General features: G+C 47.7%; 1 protein-coding gene across 3 annotated transcripts in view; it reads right to left on the bottom strand.

Moving 5' to 3' along the window:
- Window positions 1-1,291: 1,291 nt before the first annotated feature.
- Window positions 1,292-17,756, bottom strand: part of RPAP1 (RNA polymerase II associated protein 1) — a 59,515-nt gene continuing 43,050 nt past the window's right edge. For all 3 annotated transcript variants that reach the window (XM_068161417.1, XM_068161418.1, XM_068161419.1), the window contains exons 18-25: window positions 16,393-16,502; window positions 14,327-14,522; window positions 12,213-12,362; window positions 11,597-11,739; window positions 8,836-9,640; window positions 4,812-4,988; window positions 4,073-4,129; window positions 1,292-3,327 (exon numbers count right to left, since the gene is read on the bottom strand). In XM_068161417.1, coding sequence (XP_068017518.1) covers window positions 3,172-3,327; window positions 4,073-4,129; window positions 4,812-4,988; window positions 8,836-9,640; window positions 11,597-11,739; window positions 12,213-12,362; window positions 14,327-14,522; window positions 16,393-16,502 — 1,794 coding nt within the window. In that variant the 3' untranslated portion in view covers window positions 1,292-3,171. The remainder of the gene's footprint in view (window positions 3,328-4,072; window positions 4,130-4,811; window positions 4,989-8,835; window positions 9,641-11,596; window positions 11,740-12,212; window positions 12,363-14,326; window positions 14,523-16,392; window positions 16,503-17,756) is intronic.

Here is a 17,756-nt window from a genome sequence, read left to right as displayed (position 1 = left end):
AGGCATTTTCTGGGCTTGAGGAGGGCTTTAGGAACATCTGGAAACAAGAAGGACTTTTGAGAGTTTAGCAAAAGCCTGATCCTTTCCTTCCCAGAGTTCACAAAATAAATGAAATCCACTTCCTCTCTCCTCACCTACAAATACATCTGTGGTCAGGGGCTTTTACTGTCATCTCACTTGTATCACAGGATCACCAAGGTTGGAAGAGACCTCAAAGATCATCAAGTCCAACCTGTCACCACAGACCTCGTGACTAGACCATGACACCAAGTGCCTCTTGAACACCTCCAGGGATGGGGACTCCACCACCTCCCTGGGCTGCACATTCCAATGATGAATGACTCTCTCAGTGAAGAACTTTCTCCTCACCTCCAGCCTAAACCTCCCCTGGCGCAGCTTGAGACTGTGTCCTCTTGTTCTGGTGCTGGTTGCTAGAGAGAAGAGACCAACCCCTTCCTGGCTACAACCACTTTTCAGGTAGTTGTAGAGAGCAATGAGATCTCCCCTGAGCCTCCTCTTCTCCAGGCTAAGCAACCCCAGCTCCCTCAGCCTCTCCCCTTACGGCTTGTGCTCAAGGCCTCTCACCAGCCTTGTTGCCCTTCTCTGGACATGTTCAAGTGTCCTTCTTAAACTGAGTGGCCCAGAACTGGACAGAGAACTCAAGGTGTGGCCTAACCAGTGCTGAGTACAGGGGCACAATGACTTCCCTCCTCCTGCTGGCCACACTGTTCCTGATGCAGGCCAGGATGCCATTGGCCTTCTTGGCTACCTGGGCACACTACTGGCTCATGTTCAGTCTACTATCAAACAGTACCCCCAGGTCCCTCTCTGCCTGGCTGCTCTCCAGCCACTCTGACCCCAGCCTGTAGCACTGCATGGGGTTGTTGTGGCCAATGTGCAGAACCTGGCCCTTAGATGTGTTCAATCTCATGCCGTTGGACACTGCCCATCTGTCCAGCCTGTCAAGGTCCCCCTGCAGAGCTCTCCTACCCTCTAACAGATCAACACCTGCTCCCAACTTGGTGTCATCTGCAAATTTGCTGATTTGTGTCATGTAATGACTCACATAATACCCACCCTTCCCCAGGTACACACAGCACTTGGCACCCTTCGGTACTGACCCACCACACAAACAGGATGATGCCTTGGGCCTGAAGAACTCTTAAGGAGCTCCAAAGCTTAGCAGATTTTCTCAGAACAGTAGCATTCCCAAGGCACACTGCAAACAGAACTATTCCAACTCAAAGTATTTAAATGAGGAGAGCACTCCCATAGTTCAACAAAAAATATCTGTGGAGCTATCAAAATTTTTATTTATGCCCTGCACACCTTACAAAACTCAGCTCTGCACTGCAGAAAGGCCTGGAAGAGTTTTTGTAACTGGGTCTGAGAAGCAGAATGCAAAGTCCTTGGTGAAGGCTGCTCTTTAACAGCCAGCCAGGAGTCCTTAAATCTCACCATCCATTGCTCTTGAAAAACAGCTGTTGGGCTCTCCAGACAGAAAAGAAACTTCAATGCCTTTCATTAAACTTTTAATCACATGAAGTACTTTTAAATAAATCATTAACACCCCCCCACGTTGACCACTGTGCTTTGGTTATTTTCTGTGCTATTGATCTCCAGCTGAAAGAAACCACAGATCAAAAGCTGCATTAGGAGGAGAAAAGAAAAAGACAAATGAAAAAGATCAAAAGGAAACCTCAGTTCTGCCCATGTCCTGCCTGAAATAAGAGAGGAAAAGATGAAGCAGTGTATTTTCTGGAAATCTAAGGGGTACTGATTGGCTTAGAAAATTGTCAATGCAAAGACAGCACTGCAGCCCTAAGCTGCTAGCTGGGATTTGTTTCTTGTCTGGAACAATTTCAACCATTACAGGCTGGCCTGTGAACAGTGCTTCACATTCTTATTAGGCCATCCCCTGGATCAAGGTTAATAAGGGTGTGGTTTCTTTGGAGAGAAACTAGCTTGGCCTGTTTGAGAGGTAAAGAGCAAGGCTTAGGTCTTCAGGCTAGGCATCACCCCCACCTTCCAGAGGAATTTATTCCTAAGGACAAAACAGAACAACCACCCTTAACATGGTTTGTACACATATGTAAGCTCTCCAAACTAAGGCCTGCCAGAGTAACCATAGTTCTGCAAAACTTTTTGGATATAAAAGAAACATCCATGAGATCACATCTAGGGTACATTCTGGACTTCATCTGGAACTTCTGGTGAACCTTTTAGAGGGTACTGTATCTACACCCTGTGTGTCTGAGGCTGCCATACAGAAGTGGGAACAAATGAGGAATTTTTCAGCTTAGGTTTAAACTCAGGAGCTCCACCTCAAAATTTAAATTGCATTATCCTCAGAGGGCAACTACATACATACAGCAACTTCATAGGCAGACACCTCTCTTCTCTCTAGTGGGGAGTGGTTGCTGCTAAGCATTCTGCCCTGCAAAGAAATTAATTTGATCCTGCTATACATGTAACCAAAGTAAGAGAGAAAAGAAAGCAGTTTAGAGACAATGCAAAAGACAGCTAAGGGCAGAGAGCCAGTGTTTATACCACTGCAATAGGAGTTATTATCTCTTAAGAGGTCTGACACAAGACATCTGTGTAACTGACTGTCCACAGGACACGGTCCTGGAGAAACTGCTTGTAGATACATTTTACCTCAGAATCAGCTTCTTCCCTGTTTTATTGGCATTTTATTTGCAGGGGACAACATGGGGAAAGGACTATTCAAAATTCTGGGTCCCAAAGAGGCCAGGGAAAGACAAACATCACACTGATAACCCACAGGCTCCAGCCTGAGCAAATGAAAAAAAGCTTTTCCACTTCTTTCAGTCCATTCAACAATCCAGTGTCTTTCAGACGCGTTCCCACCTTCTCTGGGGAGCAGCAGAAATCCTGGAAGAGAATGGAGGAAAATGCTCCAGCATTCATCACAGGGAGGCCACATACACACATCTTCATATGAAGATGTGTCCTTGTCATATTGTCTTGAGAAAAATGTGTATTGCTCTGCAGGGCTGGGAGCACTCCACCAGTGCTCCACTTTGGGAAGATGCCAAAAGTCTCCAACTAAGACACTGGAACTGCTGAAGTGCACGTAGCTTCATCAGTGAAGCATAAACTGAGCTCTTCCATTCATCACCTTGGCTGTCCTGCTGGACCAGTGTTCTGCTATGAGACTAGTGCTGGTGAACTCTCCTGATTTTCTTTCTGTGTCACCATCTGCAGGTACTTCAGTCGTATGGGAGGGAGCTGCTCATAAAGGTCAAATCCCAAAGGGCTCTCTGCATTCAGCAGTCTGTAGTGGAGCAGGTGGTTTTTCAAGGACTGGAGAAAGAAAGCAGAACCATTAAGCAAATCTGAAAAGAATCGAATCTTTTCCACCCTGCCTCAATCACAGCAACCTCCCAGACAGTACAATTCCATCATGCCCAAGACATTTAACTGCATCTGCTTCAACAGAAGAGCTAGAGAAAGTGACTTTTGTCCATGAAAATTCACTTTTGATTTGCATGTGATTTCCTTTCCTGAGCACAACTCCACTGTCTCCTCGACAACCCCTCCCAATGACTTCTTGCCAGAATCCCAAGTGAGGTTTTGCATGGGATCTAAGAACTTCCCCCGGATGCTCTAAGGGCCAAATGGCCCTGCTCTGTCACACAGGTGACAGGCTTTGGCAAGCTCTGCAAGAAGAAGAGATATCTTACATTTGTTTTGCTCTTCTTGGGGGAAGCATCCAACTATGAGTCTAAGGAGATCTCTGCCGGCCACCCATTCATAGCACCATCCCTCTACAGCCTCTCACGACCAGATATAACACTGCTTGAGCAAGAAGCATGGAAATACAATACAGGAGGCTCAGCTAGGCTCCAACGGGCTCAGTGTTTTGAGTTCAATTAACTCTAAGAACTGGATAACATTATTCATAGCCATCACAGGCCAAAACACTGCTGTTTCTCTCCTCTCATTCTCAAATTAACAAGGTGGTTAAACAGAAATTTCACACATCTGTATGAACAGTGTGTCTGAAAAACTTAACTGACAGGGGTAGACTGAAGCTTGCAGTTCCTACCTCATCCACCAACAGCCACGTCTTCCTCAGCATGCTTTTCCGAGCAGCATCCATCTCCTGGGAACAAAACACCACATACTTTACCTAATACGGCACAATGCAACCTCTGCCCACAGGCACACAGCACTCCAGGGGATGCTTTGCTCATTATGATGATGCTCCAAAGAACAGCTTGTTCCAGCAGAAAAGGCTTCAACTTAAGATTCTGTCTCTCTCCTCCTCGCCCTGACCTGAAACTCAGATGACTTCTCAACTTTCAAGCAGAACTGTAGATCAGAGGTGATGTGTCAGCACCAGTAATCATTGCTACAGGCCCCAAGGCCATGGAAGATCTTCTGCTTAGTTATTCAAGCAAAGTGAAAGGAAAGAGTACTCTGCACCTTAAGAAAGCCGCAGGCAGAGGCTAAATCTCTTACAAGCTCTCTGCCTGATCAGCTCCCTCATCCCCTCTGCTTCATTCTTCCTTCCATACCATAGCCCACAGAGCTGCTGACTTTGAAGGTTTATGTAGGATCAGCTATCATTAATTCAAGTGCTTTAGGGTGTAATCAACAAGAACTGTGGTCCACAAGTCACGTGCAGATTCTCTAACAGCTGATCAGGCTTCAAAACTTCTGCTTACAATCTTTGTTTTCAAGCTGAGGGGCAGTGATTCGCCACAAGCCACAGAGGACCCTCAGGAAGATCAGATGCACAACCCAAAGCTCTTAGCCCTGAGGCTCTGCTATCCATTGCCTACCTTTGTTGTGCTGTCTTGGGAGAAAATAAAGCTGTTCACATGAGCCACAGCCACCACGTAAAGGACAGGGCACCAGGTGTGGCGCAGAGCACCAGTGACCAGCGTTCGGAAGTAGAGTCGCAGGAGGTTGAGGTTGTCCTCAGGAGGAGAAGTGTATCGCTCCAGAGGCACAGGAAACTGCAACAAACCCACCCACAGGAAACATTATCATTTTGTTGTCAGTGAGGAGAAGTTCATGACTTGAGGGTACCCTTCCCCAGCTATCTGTATGCACTCCAGACTAATGTTAAGCTTCCAACATCTGACACCGCTGGCCAGCTTCAAGAAACAGGTTAGAAAGGCTGCTCCCCTCTCCAGGAGTCTATTTTTTAGTCTCCTCAAAGTTGAGATAATTTCTCTACAATTATGTACTTCACAGTGGAACATCTTCTTTGCAGGGTTAAAGACAATCATTGAGTTTACTCAATTAAAGAAGCAGCCAGGCCACTAGGTAGGGTATTCCTACTGCCTGCTGGGTATTTTTAACTCCACAAGACAAAAAAGGAAGAATCAGAGAATCACCAAGGTTGGAAGAGACCTCAAAGATCATCAAGTCCAACCTGTCACCACAGACCTCATGACTAGACCATGGCACCAAGTGCCACGTCCAATCCCCTCTTGAACACCTCCAGGGATGGTGACTCCACCACCTCCCTGGGCAGCACATTCCAATGGGGAATGACTCTCTCAGTGAAGAACTTTCTCCTCATCTACAGCCTAAACTTCCCCTGGCACAGCTTGAGACTGTGTCCTCTTGTTCTGGTGCTGGTTGCTTGAGAGAAGAGACCAACTCCCTCCTGGCTACAACCACCCCTCAGGTAGTTGTAGAGAGCTATAAGGTCTCCCCTGAGCCTCCTCTTCTCCAGGTTAAACAATCCCAGCTCCCTCAGCCTCTCCTCGTACTCAAGGTGTGGCCTAACCAGTGCAGAGTCCAGGGGCACAATGACTTCCCTGCTCCTGCTGGCCACACTATTCTTGATGCAGGCCAGAAACCAAGCAAACAAAAACCACCACCTCAAGTGACCTTCCCCAAATTTTATAACATGCTTTGTTCTCAAGCAGAAGGGCAATGTAAACATTGTTCAAAGTACTTGGCACTTAAAAACGTTCCAAGCACGTGAAAAACAAGCTGCTTTGAAATCACAGAATAGTTTAGGCTGGAAAAGACCTTTAAGATCATTGAGCCCAACCATTAAGCTAATGCTAACCAGCCAGCTGCTAAACCACGTCCTCAGGCACCACATCTACACATTTGTTGAATAGCTCCAGGGATGATGATTCCCTGGGCAGTCTGTTCCACTACCTGACAACCCTTTCAGTGTAGAAGTGTTTCCTATGTCCAGCCTGTTCTCCACTGTAATCTATGCCACAATTTCTGATGGTACTGAGGGATCAAAACACATGATGTGGAACCAAGGCTTTCATCTGGAACATGCTGTTCAGCTCTGTTCCTGCATATGTGAGTAGAACATAGAGACAGAGAAGGGCTACTGGGAGCATCAGTAAAACAGAGAGCTTACCATACAACGCAGGTGAGAGTATCTTGGCTTCCCTAGCTTAAGAGACAAAGGCTCATATGGCCATAACCACAGGCTCACAGGATGTTAGGGGTTGGAAGAGACCTCCAAAGATCATCGAGTCCAGCCCCCCTGCCAGAGCAGGACCATAGAACCTAGCACAGGTTACACAGAAATGCAGCCAGATGGGTCTTGAAAGTCTCTAGAGAAGGAGACTCCACAACCTCTCTGGGAAGCCTATTCCAGTGCTCTGTGACCCTCACAGTGCAGAAGTTCCTCCTCACGTTGAGGTGGAACCTCCTGTGCTGTCGTTTACATCCATTACCACTTGTCCTGTCACAGGGTGCAACCTATCCACAGAACAAAAGCCCTGCAACTACGCAGTGGAGAGAACTGATCACACAAACTGCTAGTTCCATGTTGTTTGGAAACAAATCTTTTAAAAGGTTCTCTTTGTATTAGCAAACTTGAAGCGAGATCAGCCATGGTTTGTCAACTGACACAGAGCTTGAAGCCAGCTAAATTCTGTCTCTTGTGCTCTGCTCGTTCAAAATAAATGCAACCTTGTGCTCAGCAGATCAAATTTGCTTGCTGAGTTACCAAGCAAAACTGAATGTGGAAACATGGTTAAGGGGGAAAATGACTGTTCATACACAGGGCAAGGAAAAGGTTCTCACCACGGTAAGAAAAGACTTAAAGGAAAGGCAGAAGAACATCCCTATGACAAGAGGGATGTGGAGGTGCTGGAAGGTGTCCAGAGAAGGGCCACGAGGATGATCAGAGGGCTGGAGCACCTCTCCTGTGAAGACAGACAGAAGGAGTTGGGGCTGTTCAGTGTGGAGAAGAGAAGGCTCTGAGGTGACCTCATTGTGGCCTTCCAGTATCTGAAGGGGGCCTACAGGAAGGCTGGGGAGGGACTTCTCAGGATCTCAGGTAGTGATAGGACTAGGGGGAATGGAATGAAGCTGGAGGTGGGGAGATTCAGGCTAGATGTGAGGAGGAGGTTCTTCCCCATGAGAGTCGTGAAACCCTGGAATGGGTTGTCCAGGGAGATGGTTGAGGCCCTGTCCCTGGGGGTGTTTAAGCCCAGGCTGGATGAGGCTCTGTCCAGCCTGATCTAGTGTGGGGTGTCCCTGCCCATGGCAGGGGGGTTGGAACTAGATGCTCCTTGTGGTCCCTTCCAACCCTGACTGATACTATGATACTATGATAACATGGCAGAACTGGCAGAAGAATATGGCCTGCAAGCCAGCCCTTCATACATACAGGCTACAAATTAGAAGTTCTCCACCTACCAAGCAGGCTGTGAGGCAGTTTCCACTGAAGACTGAACAATTTCACAGCTCCTGCCCTCCACATAAACACTATCTGCTCTCAAAACAAAGTTCACCAGGTTTCTGCAAATGATTTTGTGACAAGGGCTTACACCAACTGGAGCCTGTCCATTGGAATGGGCTGCCCAAGGAGGTGGTGGAGTCACTGTCCCTGGAGATGTTTAAAAAAAGGCTGGATGTGGCACTTAGGGCCCCTCAGTTTAGGAAGGAGGTTGACTTGCTGGAACGAGTCCAGAGAAGAGCAACAAAGTTGGTGAGGGGTTTGGAACACAATCCCTATGAGGAGAGGCTGAGGGAGCTGGGGCTGCTTAGCCTGGAGAGGAGGAGGCTCAGGGGTGACCTTATCACTCTCTACAACTACCTGAAGAGAGGTTGTAGACAGGCAGAGGTTGGTCTCTTCTCCCAGGCAGCCAGTACCAGAACAAGAGGACACAGTCTCAGGCTGCGTCAGGGGAGGGTCAGGTTCGATATTAGGAAGAAGTTCTATACAGAGAGAGTGATTGCCCATTGGAATGGGCTGCCCAGGGAGGTGGTGGAGTCACCATCACTGGAGGTGTTCAGGAGGAGACTTGATAGGGTGCTTGGTGCCATGGGTTAGCTGTTTGGGTGGGTTGGATTGGTTGATGGGTTGGACGCAATGATCTTGAAGGTCTCTTCCAACCTGGTTTGGTTTTTATTCTACTTGAAACCATGGTTTAGTTAGTCAAGAGGTGTTAGGTATTAGGTTGGACTTGATGATCTCTGAGGTCTTTTCCAATCTTACTGATTCTATGATTCTATGGTTTAGTTGATTAGATGGTCTTAGGGTAATAGGTTGGACATGATGATCTCAGAGGTCCTTTCCAACCTCGTTAATTCTTTCATTCTGTGAGCTGGACTGTTCCTCAGACCTTGAAATCCATCAACAGAACATTGCTCTCCATTCCTATTCCATTTTACATTCCACACATTGGACTTTGTCTTCAGAGAGAATGAAAAGTTTCTAAGGAAGTATGATGAGTCTACTGGACAAGGAAGGATGAGGAATAAGGGGAAGTCCTGGGAAGATGCCCAAATCCACAGTGGATAGACACAGGCAAGAGCCCAGTGATTCAGGAATATGAAGTGACAGGCAGCTACCACAAACAAGATTACCTGCTGGAGGGGCACTCCCAGTGCTTGCAGGATACTTGTGTGCTCCCCAAAAAGAGCGAGACGCAGGTGAACGCTGAAACGCTTCTGTAGAGGTAGAAGAACAAAGGCTCCAAAGAGCGGATCTCCAAAGGAGACACCTTCAAACTGCTCCAGCAGACTTATGTAGAGATCGTGGAAAGATGCCAAACCAGGGACAGGAGCATCCAAGTTCAGGGAGTCCAATGCCTTGGGCTGGCAGTACACAGAGAGAAGGGCAGCTGTGTAACGGTGGATTGGGGCTTCCAGAAAGAGGTCGCTGCCCGTGAGGAAGACACACATAAGCCGTGCAAGCTTGGCAGCAGCAGGGATGCTCTGGAGGGTTTTAGCACGCCAGGTTTCTAGCAGCAAGACCCACTGCAGGTTCCAGGTCACAGTGTCGACAAGATCAAGTGGGAGAGAGTTCAGTACAGCCCCACGTGTCTCTGCGTTAGTCACTTTGTTGTAGAGGCTGATAAGAGGGAAGAATGGCCAGTCTGAAGGCAGGATGGGCCCTCTGACCTCAGGAAGCAGCAGGGACTGGATGAGGTAATTCTGTCCTCGGTAAGATGCTTGGGAGCGTGCAAGGGTAGGCTGCAAGCGGACAAAATGAGAGAGGTAGCAGGAGCGGATGGAAGGCAGGCTCTGGTACGATTCTCTCAGCAGGGCACCACGAGTAGCCTTTGGAAAACACGCTGCTGCAGAGCCAGGCTGTGCCAGTTTGGCACTGGTACCCAGATGCAGGATGTCAGAGAAGTCAGCTGCTTCTGGCCCCCCAACTTTCCCTTCGCTGAAAGATAAAAGACACATCAGTTTAAGAGACACAGAAACTGCAAAATGCCAAAGAATAGAACTAGAACAGAATAGACCAGACCAGACCAGACCAGACCAGACCAGGTTGGAAGAGACCTTCAAGATCATCGTGTCCAACCCATCATCCAACACCACCTAATCAACTAAACCACGCAACCAAGCACCCCATCAAGTCTCCTCCTGAACACCTCCAGTGATGGTGACTCCACCACCTCCCTGGGCTGCACATTCCAATGGCCAATCACTCTCTCTGTGTAGAATTTCTTCCTAACATCCAGTCTGAACCTCCCCTGGCACAGCTTGAGACTGTGTCCTCTTGTTCTGGTGCTGGTTGCCTGGGAGAAGAGACCAGCTCCCGCCTGCCTACGACCTCCCTTCAGGTAGTTGTAAGAGCAATAAGGTCTCCTCTGAGCCTCCACTTCTCCAGGCTAAGCAACTCTACAACCTTCCTGGATCAAGGGCAGTAGGATATTATGCACAGGACTCGTAACACCTCCTGCAGTATTTGGTTATGGTAACACTGAGTGCCTGTAAAACATCTGCTCTCTAGGTATTTACAGGGAATACCATGAACTGCATTTGGAGCTAACAACATGAAGGACTGGCCATGAAAAACCACCACACAATGCCAGCAGTCTGATGTGGAGGCTGCAGCCCCTTGTCCAGAGAGGCACTCTACTTGCCACACCAGCTGTCAGGGTGCTGAGATGAAACATTGCATATCATGTAAGGCCTACATGAAGCAGTAAGATAATTCTCTAAATAGCAGCTTTGCAGCTGGCAGGAAGGGCAGGGGAACTACACAGACTGGGATTTGGAAATTAAGAGCATGGGTGTTTGTCAAAGCCATGTGCCATGATCTCAGACCAGAAACTGACCCTGGTCTCAGACTGCTTGACAAGCATGATACCAAATAGTATCTCTGTAGCAAGCATTTGTTAAAAAACAAACCAACCCCAAACCAAAACCAACCACCAGACAAAAAAAATAATCAAACAAACCCCAAACCCCACCCACTCAAACAAACCAATTCATGCAAACTTCCCTTTTCTCTGGAAAACTAGAGTATCTTCTTGTAGCACCCTGGTCCAGCCTTCTACTGGGATGCACCATGGCTTATTTCTAAAGAGACTGTGATGAGCAAAATAAACTGCTGCCATTCTCATGGCCAAACATGGGAGGCTTCTCATTTGAGATGTTCATTATTTCTTCCAGTGCAAGGTAGAAGACATCACAGTTGTCAAATCAGCAAAAACTTTGTGTAAGACCTTGTATAATAAGGGAATTATTATACAAGTTTAAGGAGGACTTAATAAGCTTTTCAGGCCATGTCAAATGCCTATGTATTTTCTAGACTCAAGACTCTCAGGACAGCAGATTTGATCAGGTTGGTCTCTTCTCCCAGGCAACCAGCACCAGAACAAGAGGACACAGACTCCAACTGCACCAGGAGAAGTTTAGGCTGGAGGTTAGGAAGAAGTACTTCACAGAAAGGGTGATTGGCCATTGGAATGTGCTGCCCAGGCCATCCCTGGTGGTGTTCAAGAGGGGACTGGACATGGCACTCGGTACCATGGTTTAGTAGTCAAGAGGTGTTGGGTGACAGGTTGGAGTTGATGATCTTTGAGGTCTTTTCCAACCTCACTGATTCTATGATACTATTATTCTATGAACTCTTACCACAGGGGAGATCAAAAGAAACCAGTTACAATTCTCATCATCGGCACACAGAGAGAAATCTGCAGCCACAGATCTGCTGGTCTGATTAGAAGGCTCTGTGACTGCAGAATACACCAAGGAGTAACTCAGATTTGAAGACAGGCCCTACCAAAGGCCCAAGCTGGTGAGGAAAGGCAGTGCCAACAGGGGCCTGCTCCATTCCCCGAGTTCCCGCATGCACCGGGCTACAGAAGGGAAGGAACGCAAAGCTTACGGAAGAAACTCTGGGTTAAAGGCAAGATCCAGGAGGACCTCGTAAGCCAGATGCTCACTCCCTGGCAACAGACGGCTTAGCAATGCCATGGCAACAGAGTGATGGAGTGAGGCATGCTGGGCGTCATCCGGACAAGTGGCTGCCTGTACAGGAAACAAAACAAGAGAGAAAAGCACCGTGCCACTTGTCAACACGGCAGTCAAGAAGGACAGCAGGGTCAAGAGAGCTCAGCTGAAACTGAGAGACTGAGGCAGACTGCAAGGACTCTCAAGCATTCACACCAAGATCTTTCTGCCTCCCCTGACTCTCTTAGATAGCCAGACATCTTTTTCAGAAGCACAGGTGTGAAAACTTCGTTCTCACTCCAGCCCAAAGACAGGCAAAACTACCAGTCTGCCACCCAAAGTAGTTTGAATCCAAATCCTCACACCAGTGACTGCAAAAACATTATCTGCTAACGGGGTAGGACAGACAGCTGAAGAATCACCAGACCTAAGTCAGATATAAAAAACAACATGGATGCAAGGAGCAGTTGCCAGCCTGACACACTGAGATGGAAAGGCCAGGGTGAAGCCAGCCCCTCAGGTGAAAGCAATGGAAGGACAAACAGCCATACCGTCCTCCGAGCCAGCGCTAACACAAAGTACTGCAGATGGTACTCATGGCGCAGGATCCACGCAGATGAAGGAGTCACAGAGGGAGGTCCCGTCTGCCAGCTCTGATGCAGATAATCCTTCAAGCCGCTGGAGCCCAGCACAGAGCTGTACTATAAAGGAATCAGCAGAGGAGACCATTAGCAACCAGAGGAAAGGAAAACATGGCCCTTTCCAAGGCCTACCCCGCTGCCTTCTCACATGGGAATTCCTGTCAGCTACTCCTAAAAGGGTAGTTTCAGATAGCCTGATAAACATCTGCTTTCCTGCATCAGGGCTCACCTGCACCCATGGGGACCACTACAGGTAGCCAAGTCACTGCCTGCATTTTCCACAGTGCTTTGTGAGGCAGAAGTCTGGCCAGTGACTTAAGATGTTTTTCTCTCAGCTGGCCAGACATTCCTGTCAGTAACCAGTCAGCACAGAGTGAGGAAGGAAGGCTTTGAGAAAGCATATGCCTAGCACTCTCGCTCTCTAGGGCTCTGCCATTTCCTCTTCAGAGTTTACAAACTTCCATGACTCTCTCCTTCTAAAAATTCATCACCACCACAGGCAGAAAACACTTCTCCAGTCTGTAGCACTCATCCTCTTGTATAATTGTATCCTGGTTTTCTTTGACATATAAACTTCAAGCATCCCTTTCCTTCTCTGACACTGTTTGGTTTTTTGCTTAGCCAAAAATCAGTTATTTAGAATCAGAAAATGGTTTTGGTTGAAAAGGACCTCCAAATATCATCTAAGACCAAACCCCAATTAAACCCTTCTCAGCATTCTTTAGAAGTCCATCCTTTTTAAATGACATCATCATTTATCACCTGTTCTGCTAAGTCCAGCTTCTCAATGTCAACTGGATATTGGAATTCAATGACAGAAGATATTTTTCACATCCTCATCCCACCTGTTCTGGGAATTGGGGGGTTTCTCTCTACAGAACTTGCACCTTCAGCAAGTTTGCTGATGATACCAAGCTGTGTGGTGCAGCAGACATGCTGGAGGGAAGGGAGGCCATCCAGAGGGACCTTGACAGGCTGGAGAGGTGGGCACAAGCCAACCTCATGAGGTTCAACAAGACCAAGTGCAGGGTCCTGCATCTGGGTCGAGGCAATCCCAGGCACAAATCCAGGCTGGGCAGTGACTGGCTGGAAAGCAGCCCTGAGGAGAGAGACTTGGGGGTGCTGGTGGACAAGAAGCTCAACATGAGCTCTCAGTGTGCACTTGCAGCCCACAAAGCCAATCAGATCCTGGGCTGCATCAGGAGAAGTGTGGCCAGCAGGTCGAGGGAGGTGATCCTCCCCCTCTACTCAGCCCTGGTGAGACCCCACCTGCAGTACTGTGTCCAGTTCAGGAGCCCCTATTACAAGAGGGATGTGGAGGTGCTAGAAGGTGTCCAGAGAAGGGCCACAAGGATGATCAGAGGGCTGGAGCACCTCTCCTATGAGGACAGACTGAAGGAGTTGGGGCTGTTCAGTCTGCAGAAGAGAAGGCTCCGAGGTGACCTCATTGTGGCCTTCCAGTATCTGAAGGGGGCTACAGGAAGGCTGGGGAGGGACTGCTTAGGATCTCAGGTAGTGATAGGACTAGGGGGAATGGAATGAAGCTGGAGGTGGGGAGATTCAGGCTAGATGTGAGGAGGAAGTTCTTCCCCATGAGAGTGGTGAAGCCCTGGAATGGGTTGTCCAGGGAGGTGGTTGGGGCCCTGTCCCTGGAGGTGTTTAAGCCCAGGCTGGATGAGGCTGTGGCCAGCCAGATCTAGTGTGGGGTGCCCCTGGCCATTGCAGGGGGGTTGGAACTAGATGCTCCTTGTGGTCCCTTCCAACCCTGACTGATACTATGATATTCTTACAACAAAAGCACACAATTCCAATAGAGTAGAATAGAATAGACTAGACCAGACCAGACCAGAAATGACCTTTGAGATCATCGAGTCCAACCTATCATCCAACACTATCTAATCAACTAATCAATCAACAGTCCTACTGGAAACATAATCTTAAGCTTGGGAAGATACAGATACTAACTTCCCTCTCAAATGTATCATCATTCATTTAGAACTTACAGTGAAGAAGTCTTTTCTCACCTTGCAGGTCAGGCCCTTGTGAATGTGAGTGATGCTATTGATGAGAAATAGGAGAGCAGTGAGGAAGGGGAAAGGTGACTTGGAGCCAACCAGGCTCAAAGGAGGTTTGCCTCCAGTGCAACTCAGAGATGCAATGCTGGAAACAGATTCCGGTGCTGGGGAACAGGAGAGAGGGTTGCACAAAGCAGAACATGGCCTGTGTGAACAGAAAAAGAGAGAGGGGTCAGGTCAAAAGCACTCATACTGCTGAAGAATTATCTCATAGGAGCATTGCTATCTGAGCTGTGCCATGCATTATGGTAAAATAAATGCCCCAAGGACTGTGGAAGCACAGTTACACACAGTTAGTTAGCTAAGCACTACTGCCACAGAAGCTAATGCCAGAGAGCTGCCATGAATTCTAATCTTTAGCTAAATTGTTCATGATGTGCAGAAATATCGATGCAGTGACGCATCTCTGACAGCAAACACCTGAAAGCTTTGGGCTTTTGGTCTAAAAAAAGCAAGCAAACAAAACCCCTCTTTGCCCCCAGACACACACAAGCCAGGCTAATGAAGCTGCCGACCTACTCAAGACATCCCAGTAAGGAACTGGCAGGCAAAGCCAAAAATTGACCCTGCCAAATGCTGCCCCTCATGTCCTCATGAAGTGCCTGATTTAAAAATCTCTTCAGAAAGACCTTGGCTTTAATGTGCATGAACATGACCCTGCAAGACTGTTCTTGGTACGGGTGCTCACTCTCCATCGGCAGAACCAGGACTTTTTAGACCAGCTGTGCTTGCACAGCCCACACTAGACAATGTCTGTACAGGCAGAACCACTGCAAGAAGAGTGACCATAACCACTTTGAACAGTAACAGGGCAATGGGGCAAATCCTGTCAAAGACTAACACACCACTACTCTGTGGCAGAGAACTAATTCTGTCCATGCATCGCTGCTCCTCACTGGCATTATCATGCAGGAGGTGCATGAACCCATCTGGGGCTCATAAAGTGCCCTGAAGTCCTGGCCCTAATCTGCTCAGAGCACTTAGACAAGGCTGTCAAAATGCTATGGCAGAGATTAGCTGGCTTTTCATTTTTGCCAGCCAGTGTTAAGAACAGCCTAGGAGAGCTCTTACTGATGGGCTTCTACAGCCTGACCAAACCCATTGTTTTCAGATCTCAAGAGCAGGCAGGAAAGGATCTAATCAGTGCCCTTGTGTTAAGATGATTTGATGCAAGAAGTTTCAGACCTCTCTTCTCAGTCATGACAGAACACAGGGCAACTTCTTGTTAATTGTTCAAATATGACTTAAACCCAAAGACCCCAAGTGCCCCTTGTATCAGATGTTCTCAGAAGCAGCCAGATGTTTCTCTGACTCCTAGTTAGGCAGTTTAGGCTTCCCCTTTCCTGAGGACTATTACAAGTTAGTAGGGAGGCTCCCTTTACAGCAGAAAGACAGAATCTCTGTAGTATTTAACAATTCCCAGAGTCAGAGACAAAGCTGATGTTATCCAAATGTCTGAAAGAACAGTTTAGTATCTGGTCTTTCACTTTCTTGCAGGGGCTCACAAAGTTTTAATGAAGCTCTGTGGGAGCTTACACACGAGTCTAGTTGAAATTTTATGAAACAGCATCCCACAGAACACATGAATGGTACATGCACACACACTCACCTCCCCCCCATGAAACAGGGGAGTAAGAGGAATAACTGATGCTACTAACAAAACAAAAACAAACAAAAGAACCCAAACAAACAGTGAAACTGAAGAAAACTCAAACCCAAGAGTGACTGAAAGCAGCCTGAAATTGATATGAAAAACACAGCTGCATGGAAGGGCAGAGATGCAGACCCTGTGGCAGCACCAGTGGGGAAGGAGGAACTGGAGAAGCTCTGTGGCCATCATGCTTTTTGCTGCAAGAGGTGAGAGGACAAAGCAGGGTACAGCCCTACTACTGCACTTCAATTCACACACATATGGAGCACATACGTACAGGGGAAGAAACAGAAGGGGGGAAACTGCCACACGATACAGTAAAGCAATGAGGTTCCCTTAACTTCTAGCAGTGAAATGGTTTTACCTGAGCAAGTCCCACATGCTGTGTATGGCTGGCTGGCTGAGAAGGGGCTGCAGCACCTCAGACGTCAGACGCTCCAGTTCCTCTAAGCAGTCAACTGGATTGACTGATGGCTGCAGAAGACATGGAGAAAGACAGAAAAATATGGTGAACAAAGGCATGGCAGTGAGGCCAAAATGATAGCACTGATTTAATTGCTTTCACTGTGTTTATTAGATGTTTGTCAGACCACACCATTTACATAGTGGTCTTGCTCTAGGTTAGAGTTGGCCTCACTGCTGGTAGTGGGGAAGCTGAGATGTGGCACTGCAAGGTGTTCTCACATCCAGGGACTAAAACGCATCACAGAAATGTCTTAGTTGTCTGGAAGTAAGGCATGGGATCCCCAGAATCAAGATGCCCTAAACAGAAACTTGCCCTAAGTGGCTAAAGCCCTCACCTCATACTATGGAGAAGAAGCAGAGAGGGCTGGTTATTCTCTCCAAGAGCTCTTTCATTTGTCTCGCAGCCAAGTTATCCAACAGAGGACACTGGCTCTACAGGTCTTGGGTTGCATTGTCCAAAAGGTAAGTCAGTTTCCACAGAATTCCTCCCCATAATTCAAGTTCCTGGTGGATCAGGACCCAGATTCTCTAGTATTAGTTCTTTTCAGTATTCAATGGTGAGCAAAACAACCATCAGGGCATTCTTTTGCCCTGAGGATCTCCTTACTGTTAGAAGAATTAAGTGTTGGGATATAAGTTTCAAGGTCCTCTGGAGGGAAATGCCTCCAAGTGTTCTTCAGCGGTAGTGCTGGAACTTTAACTCTGCTGTTGCTTTGGGCAGAAATTGTTGGGGGCTTTTTGGTGTTAATTTTGACACAATCCTTGGCAATGACCCTTTTGGTCCTGTTTGAGCTAATTTCATGATGTGCTTTTTCTGTAAGAGAGAGAGAGACTTCATTGCTCTCTACAACTACCTGATAGGACATTGTGGAGAGGCTGGTGCTGGTCTCTTCTCACAGGTGATTAGAACACGAGGGAACAGCCTCAAGCTACAACTGGGTAGGTTTAGACTGAACATTGGGAAGAGTTTTTCACAGCAAGAGTGGTCAGGCACTCAGACTGCCCAGGGAGGCTGCCCAGGGAGGTGGTTGAGTCACCAACCCAGGATGTGTTTAAAAGTCATTTGGATATGGTGCTTGGGGAAATGGTTTAGTGGTGAACTTCGTAGAGTAGGATTCCGGGTTGGACTTGGTGATCCTGAGGGTCTTTTCCAACCTGAATGCTTCTGTGATTCTACCTATGGGATGATCTTTCCATTTCACTTGCAGATGACATAAAGGTGATCATGGCTACCTTGAGTAGTGATGTGGCACCAGCAGGGTC

The sequence above is a fragment of the Melanerpes formicivorus genome, unplaced genomic scaffold (genome assembly GCF_026170545.1).
Source record: "Melanerpes formicivorus ecotype bairdi unplaced genomic scaffold, bMelFor1.0.p_v2 SCAF_58, whole genome shotgun sequence".
In the NCBI taxonomy this organism is placed as follows: Eukaryota; Metazoa; Chordata; class Aves; order Piciformes; family Picidae; genus Melanerpes; species Melanerpes formicivorus.
This window is presented reverse-complemented; position numbering and strand designations above follow the sequence as displayed.